Below are 19310 nucleotides of genomic sequence, written 5' to 3' on the forward strand. Positions count from 1 at the left end.
CGCTTTCCCTCCGTACTTAATTTTTGGTTAATTGCAACATATGTGCAATCATGCCACACTCTAAGAGCCTACAACTCGCAGTACTCCAAGGGACAAATGGCTGTAAAACTGAGAAGTGCGACAGAGATGGAAACCAATTATGATATCTCTGTATGCCTTAGGCAGCACAAAGGAGAATCTTTATATCTTGTGCTGCAAAATAACACTGTCAGACAGGTCTGTTATTCAACACAACCAAATTATGCTGACATTGATGGTCTGCTTGAGACTAGGAGCAATAATAAAGAAAGAACGGCAAGTCTTCATTACTTATGCTTTGTGTGGCCCAGAGTGAATTGATAACACACTGAAACTCATTTCCTATGAATATATACCTCTAAAGGACCTCTGGAGTCAGTCAGATTGTTCATTAAAATGAAATAATGAAAAATGGTTGAATGGCAAAAACTATGTCATGATTAATCTGTAATTCATCAAGCTTCAGAAACATTTTTGGTTCACTCTGAGCAATGACAGCTACCGGCTAATAATGTAATACATATCATTTTCTATCATTCCTTTATTAAACATCAAAGCATGTACATTTAATGGGATTGCCATTTAAGAGAACTAAATCAGGCTTATTACTAATCTACACAAAACAATGAAAACGAAAGGACAATTTCATGACTAATTAATAAGTGCTGGAAAAATGTTTTTCATTTACTCTGAGCAATAACAGCTGTGGGGCAACAATGTAATAGGTATAATTCTTTATCTTCCTCTTCTCAAAAGTGCACATTTAATGGGATGCCCTTTCCAAGCCATTCCATCAGAAAAAGTTTTACCGGAGAAGGTCTCCTAATTGGAATTTTTACTTAAGTCCCATTTGGATTACAGGGCCAAGTGGCTGACAAAATATTTGTCATGCTCCATACTCTGCTTAGATTTTATCAATTCTGGTTCTGATTCTTGTCAAAACCTAGTTCAAATTCGTGTTAATACTGTAAGAAAAGAAAGTAAATTGCATTAAAAGCATATTTTTGCATATATTCTGCACATTTAGGCTTCAGTAAACAGTTATTCATATCATAACTCATTATGCATTTTGCTTTTCTTTATCATAAAAAAAAGGCAAAATAAAGAAAAATGTTAAGCTGTATATTTTCTGTCCTGCGTTTGAGTTTGACACCCTAACATCAATCACAGAAAACAGAAAGAGCTCTAAAGCATCTTGAGATTTCTCTTAGCAACAATCATTTGACTCTCTATTACCTACACACACACACTCACTCTCCTTTTTATTATTCTATTACTGTTTAATGAGTTTATAGTCCGAGCTGCTGTCAACTTCTCCTGTTGTGAGAATCACCCTATCTATATAGTTTTCTTTTCTTAAATTCAAAATTAGCATGATCGCCTTTAGTTCTGAAGACAACTGCTCTAACTGTGAGCCTGACGACCATTGTGTTATCATATGTACTCACTATTACCAATACCAATCGCAGACAGACAGACAGACAGACAGACAGACACACTGAAAGCTGACTCATTAGCCTAATAGCCTGGAACAAAAAGCTCATCAGTTACACATCCTGAGCAAATGCTATAAATGACTAAATCAAGCACTGTGTTCAAATAAATCAAAACTATATTAAACAATAAACAGAGTACACAAAACAGGACTTGGGAGGGTGTCTTCACCTGGGTTGCCTCAAAAAAGCTGTGACATAATTAATCATGAGAAGTAATGAGGGATCGTCAAGACGTGGCACGATAGAGTGAGAGCTTAACTTCTTAGGGAAAAGAAGTTCATATCTGGTCTTGTCATTAGGCCAGTGGAACGGAAAAGAGGAAATAATGGAAACAGAAAGGGATTACAATAAAATAAAGAAAGGAGACCTCTTGGTCTCCTCAATACATTTGGAACATTTGTGGATTTTCTCATGCAAATAAAATAATAATTTTCCCTTCTTTTCATTATTTTCTCTTCTTCCAGGTCAGCCAACTTTCCTTTAAACGTTCTTGTGCACCTTTATATCTGCGCTTTTCTGACTCCTGTGTAATTGTCTTGTTACAGTTGGCCTAAATATTTTTGACATGACAGCACCAGGGTGAGTACCATCAAGACTTTTCAAGATGGGATAAGATACAGCATCCCCATTCTTCAATCAGTACGATCGAGCGAGTAAGGTCACGGCAAAAGGTGATGAAGACTCTCTGTAGTCTGCACATGTGAGTGACAGTGATGTGCATAGTTTGGCACCTTGCAGTGTTCTGAAGAGATGTATTTACTTCTAGTCGTGTAAGAGAAGAGAAGCATTCATTGATTCTGTTAGTCAGTACTGAAGTCCATTTTGTGGAAGTGTCACTGAACATATCCACAATAGACTGGCCTAGTTTTCTGTTAGTTTTAAAGTTTTCTGTTAGTTTTAAAGTTAAAGTAGCTATGGGTCACAATAACACTGAACGGATAACTCTTTAACTGTGCATGCCACTGCATTAACACAGTCCTTTTCTTAATAACTGCTACTGATGTGCCCTTGAGAAAGTGACTTGATCCCTACACACTGAATCATATATAGTACAAGGGTTGTTTATTAGTGTCGTCTGTATGGATGGAAATTCAGCCTAGTGGTATCACTGACACTTTTATGGCCACCACAGTGCAGTGGAGGTAAATGGAATTCGTTTGTGGTGCTCAAAGGATTAAAGAATGATGGTAAAAACTCTCAGCAGCAAAGTGTCTTTCTAGAAACATCGTCCTGGTCACACAGGATAATCCACATATCTACAAAAGTCTAAGCAGAGTGGAACATTGTATTTGGAATGACATGATGCTTATGAGTTTTGAAAAATGTAATTTTTCAGTGCTTTGTGCACTACAAACAAAATTCCAGTTTCCTGCATCATGACAAGTAGTTTTGAAGGCCAATATCTCAATACAAGTTCAAAAAGCACAACCTAAAACTATCTGCATGGCTTCTGAACATACTAATACAGCTGTGAGGGACACTACTGGATGTTTGTCACAGATAATTGCTTGTTTCAAATCTCCCCATTCAATCAGCTCAGGCCTGACTTCTATCTTACACAAAAACATAAACCACAATGCAGTACAATAGTTTGTATTTTGGCCCATGATTCAATACATGGTATCACATCTGGCCTCTATCACTATTCAATGATAAGGTTTAGCAACCCGCCCCTTCATTATACGCCAGTTTCTCCTACACAATTGTGTTTAATAGGGCACCTTTGTCTATTTTTTTTCAGTTTTTTGTTGGAGTCTAATCAGTCATTGGCGACTACTCACACAAATGCAGCACAATAACCCGCATGTGTGTTGTGCATGTACATTAGTGTGTAGTAAAAGGAAAAAAGAATACGCTCAAGTGGGTGTGTGCCACCACAGCACAACAGACAGAGCCCACGTCATTAGTACTCAGTGTAGAAAGGCTTTGATGTTGCCTATCCCTCTTCTTGTTTGATGGTGCTGACCTTGTAGATGAAGCACAAGAATCAAATGATGCATTATGTACCGAGGCCCAAACACAGCATCAGTTAGCCTAGTCTAGTTGCCTGGAACACTCAGATCAAAGTGAGGGACTCTTACAAATCCCAGACAAGATAGAGTGAAACAGTCGACAGCTTCCAAAACTCAAAACACCCCCCCCCCCCCCCTCTCTCTCTCTTCACAAGCAGAAAAACAAGGCAAGTCACATTTAGGGACAAATCAGAAGACGGCAGCAGTGGTGAGGCAGCCTCTCCTCCCACAGGGATTATAAATCTTAGAGGTGCAGCCATGAAAGCAACTTCTGAATGAAATGATAGATGGAGAGGAACAGTGAGGTGTGCAGGACATCTTAAAGAGAACCAAACTAAAATATTTACAGTTGGCCATTTAGAATGTTGCATTTTCCTTCATTCTGGGTTTATCAAATATCAAACTCAACAGTATATGTATCTGTGATTTGCATTTATGTCTCAAATTAAAAAGAAAAAAAAATCATGAAGTTCAACATAAGTTTTTAGAACAATAACTGAATGTTTCATAGGTCAATTCAATTTTATTTATATAGCGCCTTCCACAATCAAAATTGTCTCAAAGCACTTTACAGAGACCCAGAGCCTGACCCCAGAGCAAGCACTTAAGGTGACAGTGGCAAGGAAAAACTCCCTTTTAACAGGAAGAAACCTTGAGCAGAACCTGGCTCAGATGGGGGACCCTCCTGCCGATGGCCGGGCTGGGTGAAAGGAGGAAAAGGCGGAAGATAGGACAGCTACGAATGGAGGAGAGGGGAAGAAGGACATGCAGCATAATACAGACAATGGACAATGTTAGAGGGTCAGCATTTAAAAAGAATACGCCTGTCCAGAGCTGCAGCACACACAAACTATGGAGATAATAAATACAAAACCAATATCATTAAGAGTGTCTGACTGACTTACATTTACAATAATGAAGCTGCACTGATAAACATGTAACTAAAATATTCTATGTATTTTCCAAACACTTAACCATTTCCTAAGTGACAAGTCTATGTAATCAGTGTAGCCAATATTATGTCAAAAATTAGTATCATTACTTCCATGGACACAATCAACAGTGGTGCATGGTAACAAATGCTCACACATAGACAAACACACATCAGTCTTGAAAAGTGCTAGAAGACACACTGATCCCAGAAGAATTCAACAGGCTTTCAAAGTTAGCACTTAGCAGACATTTCCTCCTTTTCCCATTCTTTCTATTTTCTTCCATTGACTGCACCAGCAACAATAGCTAAATGACCTTGTCACAAAAGGATGTTTTGCCTTATACATCTTATTTTATAAGAACTTTGATAATATCTTTTAGTTGATTTAGAGGTTTCGCTTGGATTCCAAATGATCTCAGGGACATCTCATATCGCACAGTGAAGCCTTTTAAGAGTCAAAGACTCATTAAAATGTATGAGGAGCTTATTGGGTACTATGTACAAATGCCAGAAGAATGACATAACAGAGTCCTCCAGACATTTTTACAGACATGTGTGGATTATTAGACATCCACATTATCAAATACACACATACTTTGAGCATTTTGTTTGGTCATGTACACATATTTTAACATGATAACAGATTCTGGTATGATGTTAATACATCCGGTTATAAAAAAAATAATCATTTTGTGTGTAAAAACAGTTTTTTCTGTTCAGAATTAGCTTGTATCTGTCTGCTTGGATTGGAAATTTTAGTTCAACCAAAGTCTGTGGCCCCCTCAATAACTGTGACGAAATAGGCAAGACTCTAGGGTCATATGTCAGTATAAAAAGCAGAACACTGGCTGACCAAAGCCAGTGTTTGTGCCTCTCAAACAAAGTTGCTGGTAGATATAGCAGGTGCCTTACATGAAGGAGATTTATTCCTCTTCAGTGGTAGTAAATAAAGATATTAGGCTGCTGATACGTGTGCTATATTCAGACCTTAACAAGACATTTAGGGCTGACAAACAGTAACACCAACTGCGAGAAACAGCATGGCTATAGCTATTTATTGACAATCCCCCAAGGACACACACACCGGGAGAGCCGCTAGCCGGGTTACAACAGAGGTACCCACACAACTACTCTCTCAAAGTGCCAAACTGTGCTTCTAGTGACTGTCATAAGCTCCACCAGACTGCCTGTCTTTCCAGCAGAGACACAGAGAGTCTGATGGCTGGTTAGCTCTGACTACCAGCTGTACGTCGCTGTCCATGTGTTTCCACAACTCCATCATCACATACTGGCAACAAGGGCACACCTCCTACAGTCCATCGCTCCCTCACTTCTCTGCTGCATTTTTTAAAATTTTTTTTAAATAAGGTATGATGGAGGGGTCTCGCAGAATTTGAGGATGTTGCTACCCTCTAAGTACAGAGCTGTCAACAGTTTCATTTAGCTTTAACTTTGTGATATATGACTCACTGATAATTTGTCACCACTACCAGAATGCCAACTTACTAACAAATACAGTGAATGTCAGTTTTGACCCCCAGGCCACTTATTGTTTTAATTAAATTATGTCTAGTGTGACATTTCCATACTTAAACGTGACCTAACTGGTCCCATTTTGTAAAGATAAATGAACTGCACTTTGAAACTGAGTTCTAAGTAAATTACAAGAACTGGGGAATCAATTTTGTTAAAACAGCACATTTATAGAATGAATTAATCAAAATTAAAAGGGGAATACCATGTTTTAGGGGTAAAGACGTAGACCACAAACCACAATGTTCCTGGTTCAAATACAGTTGGGGCCCATCTCTCTCTCTCTCACTTATTTCCCCTCAGCTCAACTATCACTAAATACTAAATCCACTTAGTTTCTAACAGTCAACAAAAGCAACTTCTTTTTCTTGAAAGTCTACTTTGATTTCTGGATACAAAGCACATACATATGCAGTATACTTTGTTCACAGATGTGAATGTTTGAAGTCATAGCCTTTCAAAGCTTTGTCATGGATGTGTGGACATCCAACCATGTTTCAGTTTGTTACAGAGTTGTGAGCCATAGTACAGTCACTGTCCTGTTAAAAGCAAAGTATCTGTCACAGTGTCTTGTGAGGGTCGAACAAGGTAAAATGCCAATGAGGGAAAAGGTCCCAGGGGTCAAGCTGGATTTACAAGGCAAACAAAAATCGCACATACTGCATAACAACACCACGATAAAAGAGATTTTATAGGAACTGTAAATCAGAGACAGAGTGGTGAGGAAAACACTGGAGTGACCTGTGACTAAGGTAAATTCTCCTTTTTCCCCGTATTCACTCATCTTTTATGCAGGAATGCAGGTGCCCCAAAGGAAGCAGCAAATCTATTTCAACGAGACAAAACAGCACAATCATACAAATATCACCCGCAGGCAGAGAGACTGATTAGACTGCTTGATGAGCGGAGGCGCACAAGTAGAAAGTGAGGAAGTATGATAAGGGGAGATGAAGGGAAAAAAAGGCAGGAGGGGAAACACCAGAAAGCAAGGGAAAGGTGGCAAGGATGAATATGTTATTATACTGGAAGTTGTGTGTACATGTATAGAGTTCAGTTTTATTTTGTGTGTGAGACTGCAATTTTAGCAGATTTTTTTTTTCTGTACATAACAATCGCTTTCGATAAGGATCCACTAATTTTGGTGCCCAAGATCTGTATTAAACTGGCAATTTCACAGTCAAACAACAGACTTGTCAGTGCTCTGGGGTGCAAAAACTATGTACTGGCAATTCTTTTTCTAAACAACCTTAAACAGTAATGCAATTTCTTGTTACCTATTGGCCAAAATACAAACCATTATGGATGGATCTGCAATAAGCTAATATAGGCTCACATATCAGATATGTAATGGTCTTGTCAGACTAAATATTACATTTGTTCTCTCTCCCTAAAAGTACCTTTAATGTTCATGGAATTACAACCAGTAAGTAAGTAAGTACTGCACAGTGTAGTTTATTATTCACATGCTCTTCATATAAAGGGAAAACCCAAATACCATAAGTCTCTGTGGGGGAACTGTGACTATGCACAAACCTGACTGGAAGAGGAGGAGGAGAGAGCACAGTCTCAGTCAGGGACTTTGGTTCTAAGACCTGTGCGGTGTACAGAGGTGAGTCCAACTGTATCTATTTGGTATTGCTTCACCTCCTTCACTACCTCAAGTTCCGTCATCCCCAGAGACGTGACATTTCACGTATCAAGTGCCAGTTTTCATAGCTGGGCCTCCTGATTTTACCTGCTGCCTGACTGGCAATGCACCAGATCCCTACACCTAACTCTGCAGATGGTGGACATACATGGCAGCTTCTGATGAAAGCTGGCTACACCAAGCTGAGTGCCACTAAGTGCAAGTGCTCCTAAAACATAATTAAGCAACGTGGATGTGATTGCTTTAAATTTATTCATCACATACGATGCATTGCCAGTCCACTGTCTGAATAAATTAATCAAAGTGAGGCACTGATGCATAAACAAGACAGTTCGAGGTTACTATTTATTATGAAAAGTCTCTCACTAGCTCTTTCAGACTGGCACAAACATACACATTTCCATGCACATGAATGCTTTTACACAAATTTTCACCCTCCTGCCAAGGACAGAAACCAAAGAAAGCCAAACTGGAGTCAATAAATGTCACGGGTCTCCTTATTCTTCTTCCTCAAACTCAAAACCGTCTCACGTGGGCACACCTGTCACTTGTTCACATGAATTCATGCACGTCCCCAAGCACACACACCCACACGCATTAAGACGCCAAGAGAGGTGCGACATTAAGTCTCCACTTCTCTATTCCCTGGAGCAAAAAGTCAGGGCCTGGGCTTAGGTGATAAGTACAGTGGGATACCACCCAGCAAATACACACATGCTCACACAAAGGAAAAAGAAGAAAAAAAAAAAGTCATACCAAGTCACACTAGGAAATAAATACTACTGCTTTCTTCTGTCAAATCCCAAGGACATCTAATTTGTACATAAATTTAATTTTGCTCAGGCTTTCATGCGGAGTAGACCACACGCACAGAGAGATGCCAGAATCATAATTAAACAATATTTTTACAGTGTGAGTGTTACAATTTCTGAGTTTCCACAGTGTGTCATTGAGTTCAAAGGAATGCATCCTCATACAGAACGCACGCACGCACATACATACATACATGCATGCATCACTGTACTGTTTAATTGGTATACATTCTCCACCTAGAGGCCATTTATGGGTACTCGACAACATCCATGCTTACTTAAAGTGATTCGCAGCATGCTACTATGACACATGGGCTGAACTTACATGGCTTTCTGCCTGAAAAAGTGCAGCAGCTATTGAAGCGGACTGAGAGGTGGCTCTGAATTGGCACTCGGCTAATGAGTGTATGAAGTGACCACCTTTCTCTGTGATAAAGAAATACATTTTCTCTGAGCTCTAAATTTTGTGGCTTTAATCTTGCATGATAAACAATGGTGCAAAACGGATATCAAAAGGGGATAAAGGCAGAATTTTTTATCATCAGACAACATGGAGAAAGACACTTCAGTAAAATGAACAGAAGACATTATATTATTGAAACCATTTGTCAAAAATCTGAAATGAGAGCAGCACAAGATGATAAAAATATTTTAGTGACCGGAAAAATAGAACTGTACTGTGCGTACAGTAGTTCTTGTCTGACTTACCAGTTTCTTCCTCTTGTCCTGCTCAGTTGGTGGCTCCTCATCATCACTTAGCTTGGGCTCCTCAAAATGGCTCATCAGCATGCAGCTGCAAACACAATAATATTCAACTCAATATTAATAAGCACACATAATCCTGCACAGTAGGAGACAATTTCAGAACAGGCAGCATGCACAGACAAAGGCACACAAGCCCTCTGGCACTTCTGTACACAGCTCTGGCTGCTATTCATATTGGTTCATCTGCATGCTGAGAGAATTACAAGAGACACCTTTGTGCTCAGTCCAAAGTCTGTGCATGGTCTTTTATTTCCTTTGTTCTTGTTACTAAAGACTTGATTGTCACGTTTTCTTACTTTGATATGCAGCATTTGATAACTCGTGATTACAAATCCTAACGCAATGCAAGCAATGCAACAATTTTTTATTTTTTTTAATGAACGAGGCCCCACATTTATGAATGGCAGCAGAGTTGCCATGAGATGGTTGGGGTGTATGGTGGGCGTACAAAGCACGCAACTGTCACACCAGAAACAGGATTTTCCATCCAGAGTCCTGTCAGTGGTTAGTTTTAGGCATCAAAAGTCCTTTGCTTAAGGTGATGGAAAAATTTTTGTTAAATGTAAATAAACACGTGTTTGAAATCATAGCGGCCTTGTACAATTCAGTACAATACAAATCTCATTTGAACTTTTAATTAGTAGAAGTATCAGTAGTCAAGTGGAAAGGGACTGAATGTCTTCAGAAACACTAAAGTCCCATGCTGCATTGCCAAATGGCATCTTATTTTACTGAATTTATACATGGCAGTGATGAATTTTATTCTTATTTCACACCATGCAAGAACAATTCCGAACCACTTATGACGGCAGAGGAACAAAAGGAAAGTCAGTTTTAATTTTAAACTTTACTTATATTCTCAGTACAGACAGGAAGATTAGAATACCCACTGCTACCTGTCTCAGTTGATTGCATTTACAAACAGCGGAAAAAAAACTCTGAGGAAACAAATATCCACAAATGTTTTTGTCAATTTTGAAGCAAAACAGGGATTCGAAACAATTCAACACATCACTGGCAAATAAAAAAACACTTATGCTAACCTTTCTTCACAACTTTGCAGTTCAGTTCACACTGTCACATTTTAGGAAGGTGCAGAGCATTCTTGACAGCAGGGAGAAGAGGTGATTGCACGCAGGTTAACATCTACTAAAAAATAAGTACCATTCGAGCCAGAGGGGAGAGTGATGGGGAAGAGCAGATTCAAAGTCAAAGGGGGACTGTGTTAGTGTCTCTGTAGTGAGCTGGTGTTTTCTGGGCCATTTCACAGGCCATTATTTTTCTAGAGAAATGCATCCTGTCCCACGCCACTGCTCTGCCTCTTTCAGCACATGATCCAAGAGTGACTACTTTTATGTCATTATTTTTAAATTCCTTCTTAAGAGTTTTTGATAAATTCCAGCTTCAGCAGCGCATCTACAACTGAACTGCTTCAAGTACTTTCAAAACAAATATTTCAGCTGTCTTTATTCATCATGCACGAGCTTTGTCAAAATTACACACCTCATTCACAGAAGGATTGGAAGGTTTGGATTGTAATCATTTAGAAGATTTTATGCATTTGTTTTTCTTTCTCTCATGCATACTTACTCTTTGAACGTGCCTGTTTCGGGATCCTCTGTCATCACATCATGCAGTGCCTCGACGCAGATGTTGATGATGCCACAGAACTTGTCCTGGATCACACTGACAACACACAGATGACACAGATTCATTACACATGAGATCATGAATTCACCAGCTGTGTGTCTGTGTGCGTTTGAATGAGACAGTGATATAGAGATAGGTGGGGATTTGTCCAAAGACAAAAATGACGAAAAGACAAAAGCAACAGACCAGGATTAAATTCTTACAGTGAAAGTGATAAAAATGACTGTCAGAAAAAAAACACATGGCCATCCAGAGAAGAGGGTATCTGTGCCATCTATCAACTCATATCACCTCATCCATGTCCAGATGCTCTGTTTTTAAGCATCTCTCCCTTACCATTTCACCTTTGGCGTTTGGAATAAATATTTCTTCTCTTTTCCTTATGTGCACACTTGGTAGGAACATTTTACTACTGCAAAGTTCGGAAAGAGAGAGAGGGTAATCAAAAGAGCGCAAACAATGATGTGGGTAACCGTGCATTGAAAACATTCCTCTGCTTTTATGATCCTACAAAAACATGCTGCCATTGCACGGATCGTTCAATTATGATGAGGGTGATTTTCCCACTGTAAAGGCAGTTTTATTGTCTCAAAGAAAATATTCAAGTGTTAAAAATAAAAATCACTGAGGCTTATTGTTTTTAAACACAGTCTCTAATTTCTTTTCCCTGTTGCCACTATGGTGATTTTTTTTCCAGAGACAGAGTATTGTAGAACCTTGGCATGCCTCCTAAACCTCAGATCTTTAAAATATGCTGGTTCAAAACACCCACCACCCAAGCTCTGAGACAAGCAGGAGTCATTGATGAATTATTTGAGTCATTCTTTAAGCACTGGAAAGGATGCGGGTTTTCCCATGTCAATAGGAATAAAAAGCAGGGAGGTAAAAGAATACAGAGACACAGAAAGTGTGTATGTGTGTGTGTATGGGCACTGATGCATCAAAGGTTCTGTCAGTTCAAGTACTTGGCTAGGTAGACTTCAGGCCATGCTGCATTAAGTTCACTGAGCATGAAGTCTGACACAAAAAATGGGAAATCAGTGCATGACAGACACATACCCAGCCAGTAAACATAGACATGCCTCTTCTTTCTTATGTGTGGGAGTCTTTTCCATGTATACCACCCAAGTATATTCTCATATTGCAGATATTGCCATCAAGACTGAAATAATGTGAAAGCTGAGCTACAGCAATAGGGGATCCATCTAGCCAGCATATGGATTTGCAACACAATCCTATTTTCTACACTGGTGTGTGAGAAGATTTGTGTTTCTCCAACCAGCTCCAAATTTACAGGTGCACATACACACTCGCACTTACAAGTATATATGAATACCAGCATATAAGACATAGAAGACAGGTAAAAAAAATAAAATAATAATAATAATAATAATAATAATAATGAATATATATATATATATATATATATATACATATACATATACATATACATATATACACACATATATATATATATATTTTTTTTTTAAGGCTAATAAATTAATTAGAATATTATAATACTACTACCTCGCTACTGATGTTCTAGGAGCGTAAAATACATCACTGAACACCTCTGCCCCTAATTTCCTAATAATAGTTTCAAATCGACAGCCGGAGCAACAACTGGATGCAGGCGTCATATTAAAGATCCCTTATCACACGTTAAAACATGTCTGTCAATTCTAATTCTGTTCAGCCTAGCACCTCTCCAGTGATTATTTTCTAATGGCTGATGGTGCTTCGTGCCTGCCATTCAAATCAGTCAAAGTGGAAACCTGATCTGAAAGCTGATGTGCAAAAACAAACTAGACGCAGCTGCAGAGTCCTCATCAGAATCAAGTGTCTCAGTATCGTCCTCACTCCACAAACAAAAGGAGGCTGTAGGGAGGCACGGGACAGTAACCACAGAAGGCTGCACCCAAAATGAAATTTTCAGTATGAATTTCTGGCCTCCAGCATGTTAATTCAAAACAGAGTGCCGAATGTTTTTCAGAACATATTTTTTTCATCATAATGCATTCAGATTTTCTTTTTGTGTTCCGTGGCAATTACAGTTTAACACTCTACGGCAAAATCTTTCCTCCTTATAGAAGCAGTGGCACATTGCTTTAATAGTTCCCCTTGACACTTCTTTCTCGTGGTTATTTTTTTCTTAAAGAAGCTTGTTGCAAATGGGTTTCAAATAAGCTTCACTGATTACATTTGATGCCGGTGAGTGTCACTGATTCTAGATCATTAGGTTAGACTCTGAACAGTTAAAGCGCTTTGGCGATGTAAGTGGCGAGCGCATGACTCCAGGGCTGAAGGTGGCGGAGAAGTTCTTCAATTTTGCTACATCTGCTGCATTAGTAAATTGCAGCCACGGGGTATTCAATTCATATCAAAGCTACTAACTAAATGGGGGGATATTCTAATGACAGTACTGACCAATGACCCTTACAGACAAAAGAAAAGATTAAGAATGCAAAAAATAGAGAAAGGTTTGAATTAGTAGTGATAATTGATTTACAACTGCATGCAAAAATAGAAATGCCCACGTGTGTGTGTGTGTGTGTGTGCATGTACAAGTTACAGCCAGGTGTACTCCAACTCCAATGTTTATTATTAATTATTATTAATTAATTATTATTAATTAATTATGACTCATGTTTAAGGTCTCCTAGTGCTACAAAAAAAATCAACAATTCAACAAAGCAGATTAATTGTTTTAATCAAATGTAATAACTAATCAAAAGTACTGGCAGTCTATGCAGGAGGAATATTTGATTCCTCACATGATGTACCAACTTTGAGATAAAACTGTTATAAGTATGATTAGACAAAATGCGCTCACAGTTGATCCAGGCAATAAAAATGAGCATATTGATTTATTAAGGTCCTTGTTCTTGTTGAGTATTGGCTTTTCTTAACAGAGGCTTTGCAATCAAAAAGCAAACAGTAATGATGAACCAGTACTGCAAAAAAAAACAAACAAACAAAAAAAAAGCTTAAAAAAAAGGCTGAACAAGAGGTGCTGATGACTAAAGCAGTCTTCTGTGAAAATGACCTCATGGCAATGCATGTTAAATACAAAATGACACATTCCAGTGCCCTTAGACTGCACAAAAGTTAGTGCTACTTGGATTCAGTCTTTCCAAAGTTTAGGTTACAGAAGGACAAGCAGGACACTGATGCATTCAAGGAATGGAACTAATCCCAAATAGTAAGAAAAGTAGTGGACAGAATCAATAAAAACAAGTTCTGAAAGCAGAAAAAAGTAATATCTGTCATAGGCTTAAAGCAGTTTAAACTTGATGAACAACAATGCAGCTGTATGAAGACGGAAAGTAAGCTACTGAACATTGATAATGGTGTTCTAATGTAATTATATTCCAACTAATGTCCACAGTTCTTGGACAATCTATCTACTATTCAAATGAAGCAGACAACTTCATGGTTTATAAAAGAAAGCTGATTTCTCCCATGTGATACTCTTGACTGGTCTCTCCAGCAAACCAGCACTGAGTAATAAGAAATGCCTTACTGAATACTTCCCTGTTGTATGCATCACAAGCCCAGCAGCAGTTTCACAGCAGTCTAGTGGTGCCTTTTCCCTTTGTGCCTCGAAGCAAATTCCAAGTGGTGTGTTCTACAGTGCAACTGTATAAACTGAGTGCATAAAACAGGAGACATTTTCTCTTCTAGACATCAAGATTAAAGAGAAAAAGATATTTAATGTTGTTACTAGATATTTAAGAGCATTACTGTTGCCACTAGTATTCAAATTTTGTTCCATTTCTAAATATTGAATATGAATCAGGAACTTTCTAGGAACTGTGCACAGCTGGTCCAAAAACTAGGGAGACAAAATTGTGGTCCAAAGAATGACATATGAATTAACAGTAACAAATTTATACGATACCAAACAACACTGCCCGAGTGCAAAACATCTGGTTGACACGTGAGCAATAACTCCTTTTTTTATACTCTTAATGACCAGAAAAGTCTTGGTCATTGAATTCCCATTGATCCTTCCATTGTTCAGATAACATTATGTTTTCTTGTGACAACAGGGAAGAAAACTTTGATAAGGAATATTTCATAAACCAATATGAATATCCCACCTACACATCGGTGTATGTTAAAATAATAATAAGTTACATAAAACCAGTTTTATGTAATAAGTTTTTGGTACTAAATGATTGAGTTAAAAAAAAAAAAAGTTGAAGTCCCAATTTTTTCAACAATGCATTTCATTGCAAAATTATATGTGTCATTAGGGTGAAAAATATATACTTATCTGCTAAAGGATGTAGATGTATTGCTCAATACCAGTAAAACACAGGGATTAAAGGTTACCCACGACTTTAACTTCAAGTGAGATACTTTGCTAAATCTTATTGAAAAACAAAACGACTATTAGATCATATTAAGGGCAACTACGTACAAGATGTGGGCCTCTTCCAATTTTAGCTATGACTGTATGTGAGAAAGTTGATTTGTCATGCAGCACTTAACCAGCCAGGGCTGTCATAATCAATTGCTGTTCCAGACCAAGGACGGGGGCGTAACAAAGGATTTCATGCCTGTCTATATCTATGATTACCATATCTGGAATGCAGAATAGCAAAGCTTCCCAAAATCTTGATAAAAACATGCACCACAATACAGTCAGATGGGACATCACAAGTAAAGTTTATCATTAGAACCCACAGTGACTCCTTTGAACAACTTCAAGAGAAGTTTAACTTAGAAAATGAAACGAGAAAACTCTTTTGATGGCAAGTGAAGAGAAGGAACAGCTTTTTTTTTTTTTTTTTAAATGCATGGGACTTCGCCTGCCTGCACACCTGCCACACTTAGATGCTGATGACAGCTTAATGTGTACTTACTCGGGCAAGAAAAGAATTTTCCGTATCATACACTAAATTCAATATTTCATCTCTCAATTATAACAAGCAGGTTGAACTTAAGTAACTTGATTGCACGGCCTAAGTAACAATAACTCAAATTGAATTATAGATTTTATCTGTACACCACCACCACCACCATCATCATCATCTTGTGCAAATGCATAGGGTACACAGTTGCCTCTTCATTGACATGGTAAAAGATGTTAGCTCAGATTAGTGATGGGTGGTTAACCCGCTGGTCATGTGGGTTTGGTGGGCCGGGTCAAAAAGTAACAAAGCAGCATTCTGACTACATTACAATTACAATTACAATTCGCTTCTGTGAACAGTGTGATCAGAGCACATTTTGGGGCAGTGGATGTGGCTTCTGTTATCCCTCACAGGCAGACCATCTGCACTGAAGCGTAACAGATTTTTAGACAGACAGCTTCAAAATGAGCACATACGGCACTGACATGTCACTTGGACACAGAAGACTGGAAACTGCAGAATCGAGTGATTTCCACTTTAGAGTTTGACACAACAATAAAGAAACCTGCCACAAACATACATGAACAAATCATCCAGGAAGTTTCAGAAGCTGTCATATCAGCTGAAGGCCTGTCAAAAGTTGTGTTTGTAATTGATCATGGTCCCAATATCAAAGCAGAGCTGAAGAACTAATTGTGGGTGTTGTGTTTGGCGCATGTGAACAATACCATCCTGAAGGTTACATTTGAGGAAAGGGATGTGCCTGACCAGATAGTTAGGTGCAAAAACCTGGTCGCGTACTTAGAAATACGTACGTACGTAGAAATCTGGTAGCACGCTCAGCCTTCTGCATGCCGTTCTACAAGAAAGGGAGTCTAGATGGCAGCAAGGCAGTGATGCTGCACTCCACTGCCATTGCAACATGGGAAGATAATGGACATATAAGGGTTAAAGTTGGCAGTTTGCGGATCGGGCTCAGGTAGTTGATCTATGCATTTTTTTTTTTTAAATTTGGGCAGTGCGAACTGGCTCTCATAACAGGTTGCGTGGGTGCTGGTATTATAAAAACCCTGACACATACATTGCTGGCCCAGCTGGTCTTGCCTGTCAGTACCATAATCCACTAAAATTCAGCTAGTTGCGGTCAAAATTTGTGGTCCCACAAACATTCAAATAATCACACACACAGGGAACAAGTGGAGGCACATAACTCACAGATGTAAGCACTCACAAGTATGGAGAGATACCTCATGCTGTTGGTAAAACCTGATAACTGACAGATTCAAGTCCTAAATCTCATTGAATGTCTCTCATCATAGACTAAGGCATCAAGTCCAGGAAGAGAGGTGTTATGGTAAACATAAACTCATAGAATATGTTTGTACATAAAAGTGTCTAGAGGTGCCCCACATGATGTTGTCTCTCTTACAACACACTATACCTCCTGTATATGCCAATGTATGCCAATGTGCATTTAAAGTACATCTAAGCTGTACTACTGTGACATATTACACCCATATGGTATTAAGGCAACCCTGGTTAAGCTGTTGGTTTTATGTAGCATGCTATGGCTGTATGGAAAAAAGTCTCACAAACCACACACAGAAAGATAATACCAACAGCTATAGCCTATAAAGGTAAACAAGGGATGAATAAAATAATTTGTCAAGTATGTCTCTTCACATTCTCCTTATGTGCCCCTATGTTAGCTGGGCTGACAGGGTGGATGATATCCACTTTTCACCAGCTCAAAGCCCCATCTGCGCATAAATGAATAATAAAGGTTTCTCACCTGTTGTCAGATGGTAGAAGGGAAAGTAGAGCCAGCGACGACAGCTTCCTCCTCTCAGGCTGAGTTATGTTGTCCATGCGGTCGACCCACATCTCTATCACACCGCCCAACAACTGGTCCATCTGATGAGGGGAGAGAAGGTTGAAGGAAGAGAAGTGGACAAGACAGATTACATAAACATTGTTTGACAACTCAAGACACAGAATACAGATTTTATTTTAATGGCAGAATGGTTCTGCCAATGCCAGAAAAGCCAGAAAAACTGACCATCCCTGCTTGTTCTGTCATTTACCTCCCTGCCTTGTCCTCTATCATCAAAAAAGAACACTTTGGAATGACAGAGAGACATTTCAGAGAGACAGCTCTTGGCCTTTAATTTATTTAGATTAAGGCAGCAATGTCGAAATAAAAGGCAAAATTAATTTTGCTCTGGGTCACAAAAAACAACAGTACCGGAGTTTTACAGTGAAGAGAGGCGACTCTAAACTTTCAGGCTCGAAAATGTTACCATTTGCAATTCCTTGGCTCATTACTTCCAGCCTCGTTCAGAATGATTCCCTTTTAACAGGCACTTTGTAGTTATGTCTCTCAGAGACATTCAAAGAGACTGTGCTGAGAGGACAGAAATGAAGGGCAGACACTGAGCCTCACCTCCTGGCTGCACTCGGAGGCCATTTGAGTGAGCAAAGAAGAGAAGAAACTGGAGTTCTGGAGGAGGACACGGCCCATGATGCCGAGGTAGGTGGACATCACCACGGGATATCTCTGTACAACACGCACACGCACACACACACACACGCAAAGTGAATGCACAATCACATGCGGATGCAGAAACATATCAATGCACAAATGCTTTTACATAAAGCACAGGTCATTAAGCATGATAAGGGGAAAAGGGATAGGCCCACTGACACAGCAGAATCCTGTAAAGTCAAACAATGACCTTTATCAGAGTTGATCAATGAATGCCACTATAATGTATAGTCGCCATAAGAATTAATTTTATCTGACACAGAAGGACACGCTGGAAGAACGCATAGGAGCCGGAACAGTCTCATTTTAAGTAAGTATTTTAATGTTTAATAAGGTTAAATATTTAAACATTCAGTAAAAGGGGATGGAAAATGCGTAAAAATGCACCATTGGTTTATAGGTTTGTCCTTTTATTTTATATAATCTCAGTCCAGATATGTGCAAAACGTAAAGGTAAGACTTACCTCACCGTCCACAATACCTCTGAAGACAGCTGGCAGCAGGGGCTGGAACATGTGGGCTCCCAGTATGGGGCTAACCTTTAAAGCTATCTCAACCACCTGCAGAGACACAGAGAGGAGGATGAGGGACAAAACTCAAGAGACGGGAGTAAGAAACAGTAGCAAGAAAAAGAAAACTAGAGGAACAGACAAGCAGAACTTGAGCTGAAAAGAGAGGGAAAAAAGTGAGTAAAAAAAAAAAAAAAAGGCCAGTAAGGGTCAAACACAGAATGATGAAGTGTGGGAGGACATATGAAGGCAAGGCAAGCTTCTTTTAAGAGAGATTAAAAAAAAGAGTGCAGAAAATCCTTTTAATTGAGGGTCTGACCTAAAATATGTGGCATGCGAGGTTAGTCCCTTACGTTTTAGAAATGTGAATGAGCTCTCTCAAGTATTAAAGCTGCAATAAAAAATAGACGAACTAAAAATAGAGATGGTTTGAAACCAGCAACAGAAAACAAAGCCACAGTATGAGTTAAGAAAATCTTCAGAATAAAAGATACAGTTACAGAACTGGTGTTGTATGCATGTCTGT

General features: G+C 38.9%; 1 protein-coding gene across 1 annotated transcript in view; it reads right to left on the bottom strand.

The window, feature by feature from the left end:
- The window catches only part of ipo11 (importin 11), a 106651-nt gene that overhangs the window by 16720 nt on the left and 70621 nt on the right, over nt 1-19310 (bottom strand). The window contains exons 25-29 of the mRNA XM_041042934.1: nt 18740-18835; nt 18174-18287; nt 17523-17644; nt 10809-10904; nt 9162-9246 (exon numbers count right to left, since the gene is read on the bottom strand). Of these exons, the coding sequence (XP_040898868.1) occupies nt 9162-9246; nt 10809-10904; nt 17523-17644; nt 18174-18287; nt 18740-18835 (513 nt within the window). The remainder of the gene's footprint in view (nt 1-9161; nt 9247-10808; nt 10905-17522; nt 17645-18173; nt 18288-18739; nt 18836-19310) is intronic.

Source organism: Toxotes jaculatrix, chromosome 7, assembly GCF_017976425.1.
Source record: "Toxotes jaculatrix isolate fToxJac2 chromosome 7, fToxJac2.pri, whole genome shotgun sequence".
Classification (NCBI taxonomy): Eukaryota; Metazoa; Chordata; class Actinopteri; family Toxotidae; genus Toxotes; species Toxotes jaculatrix.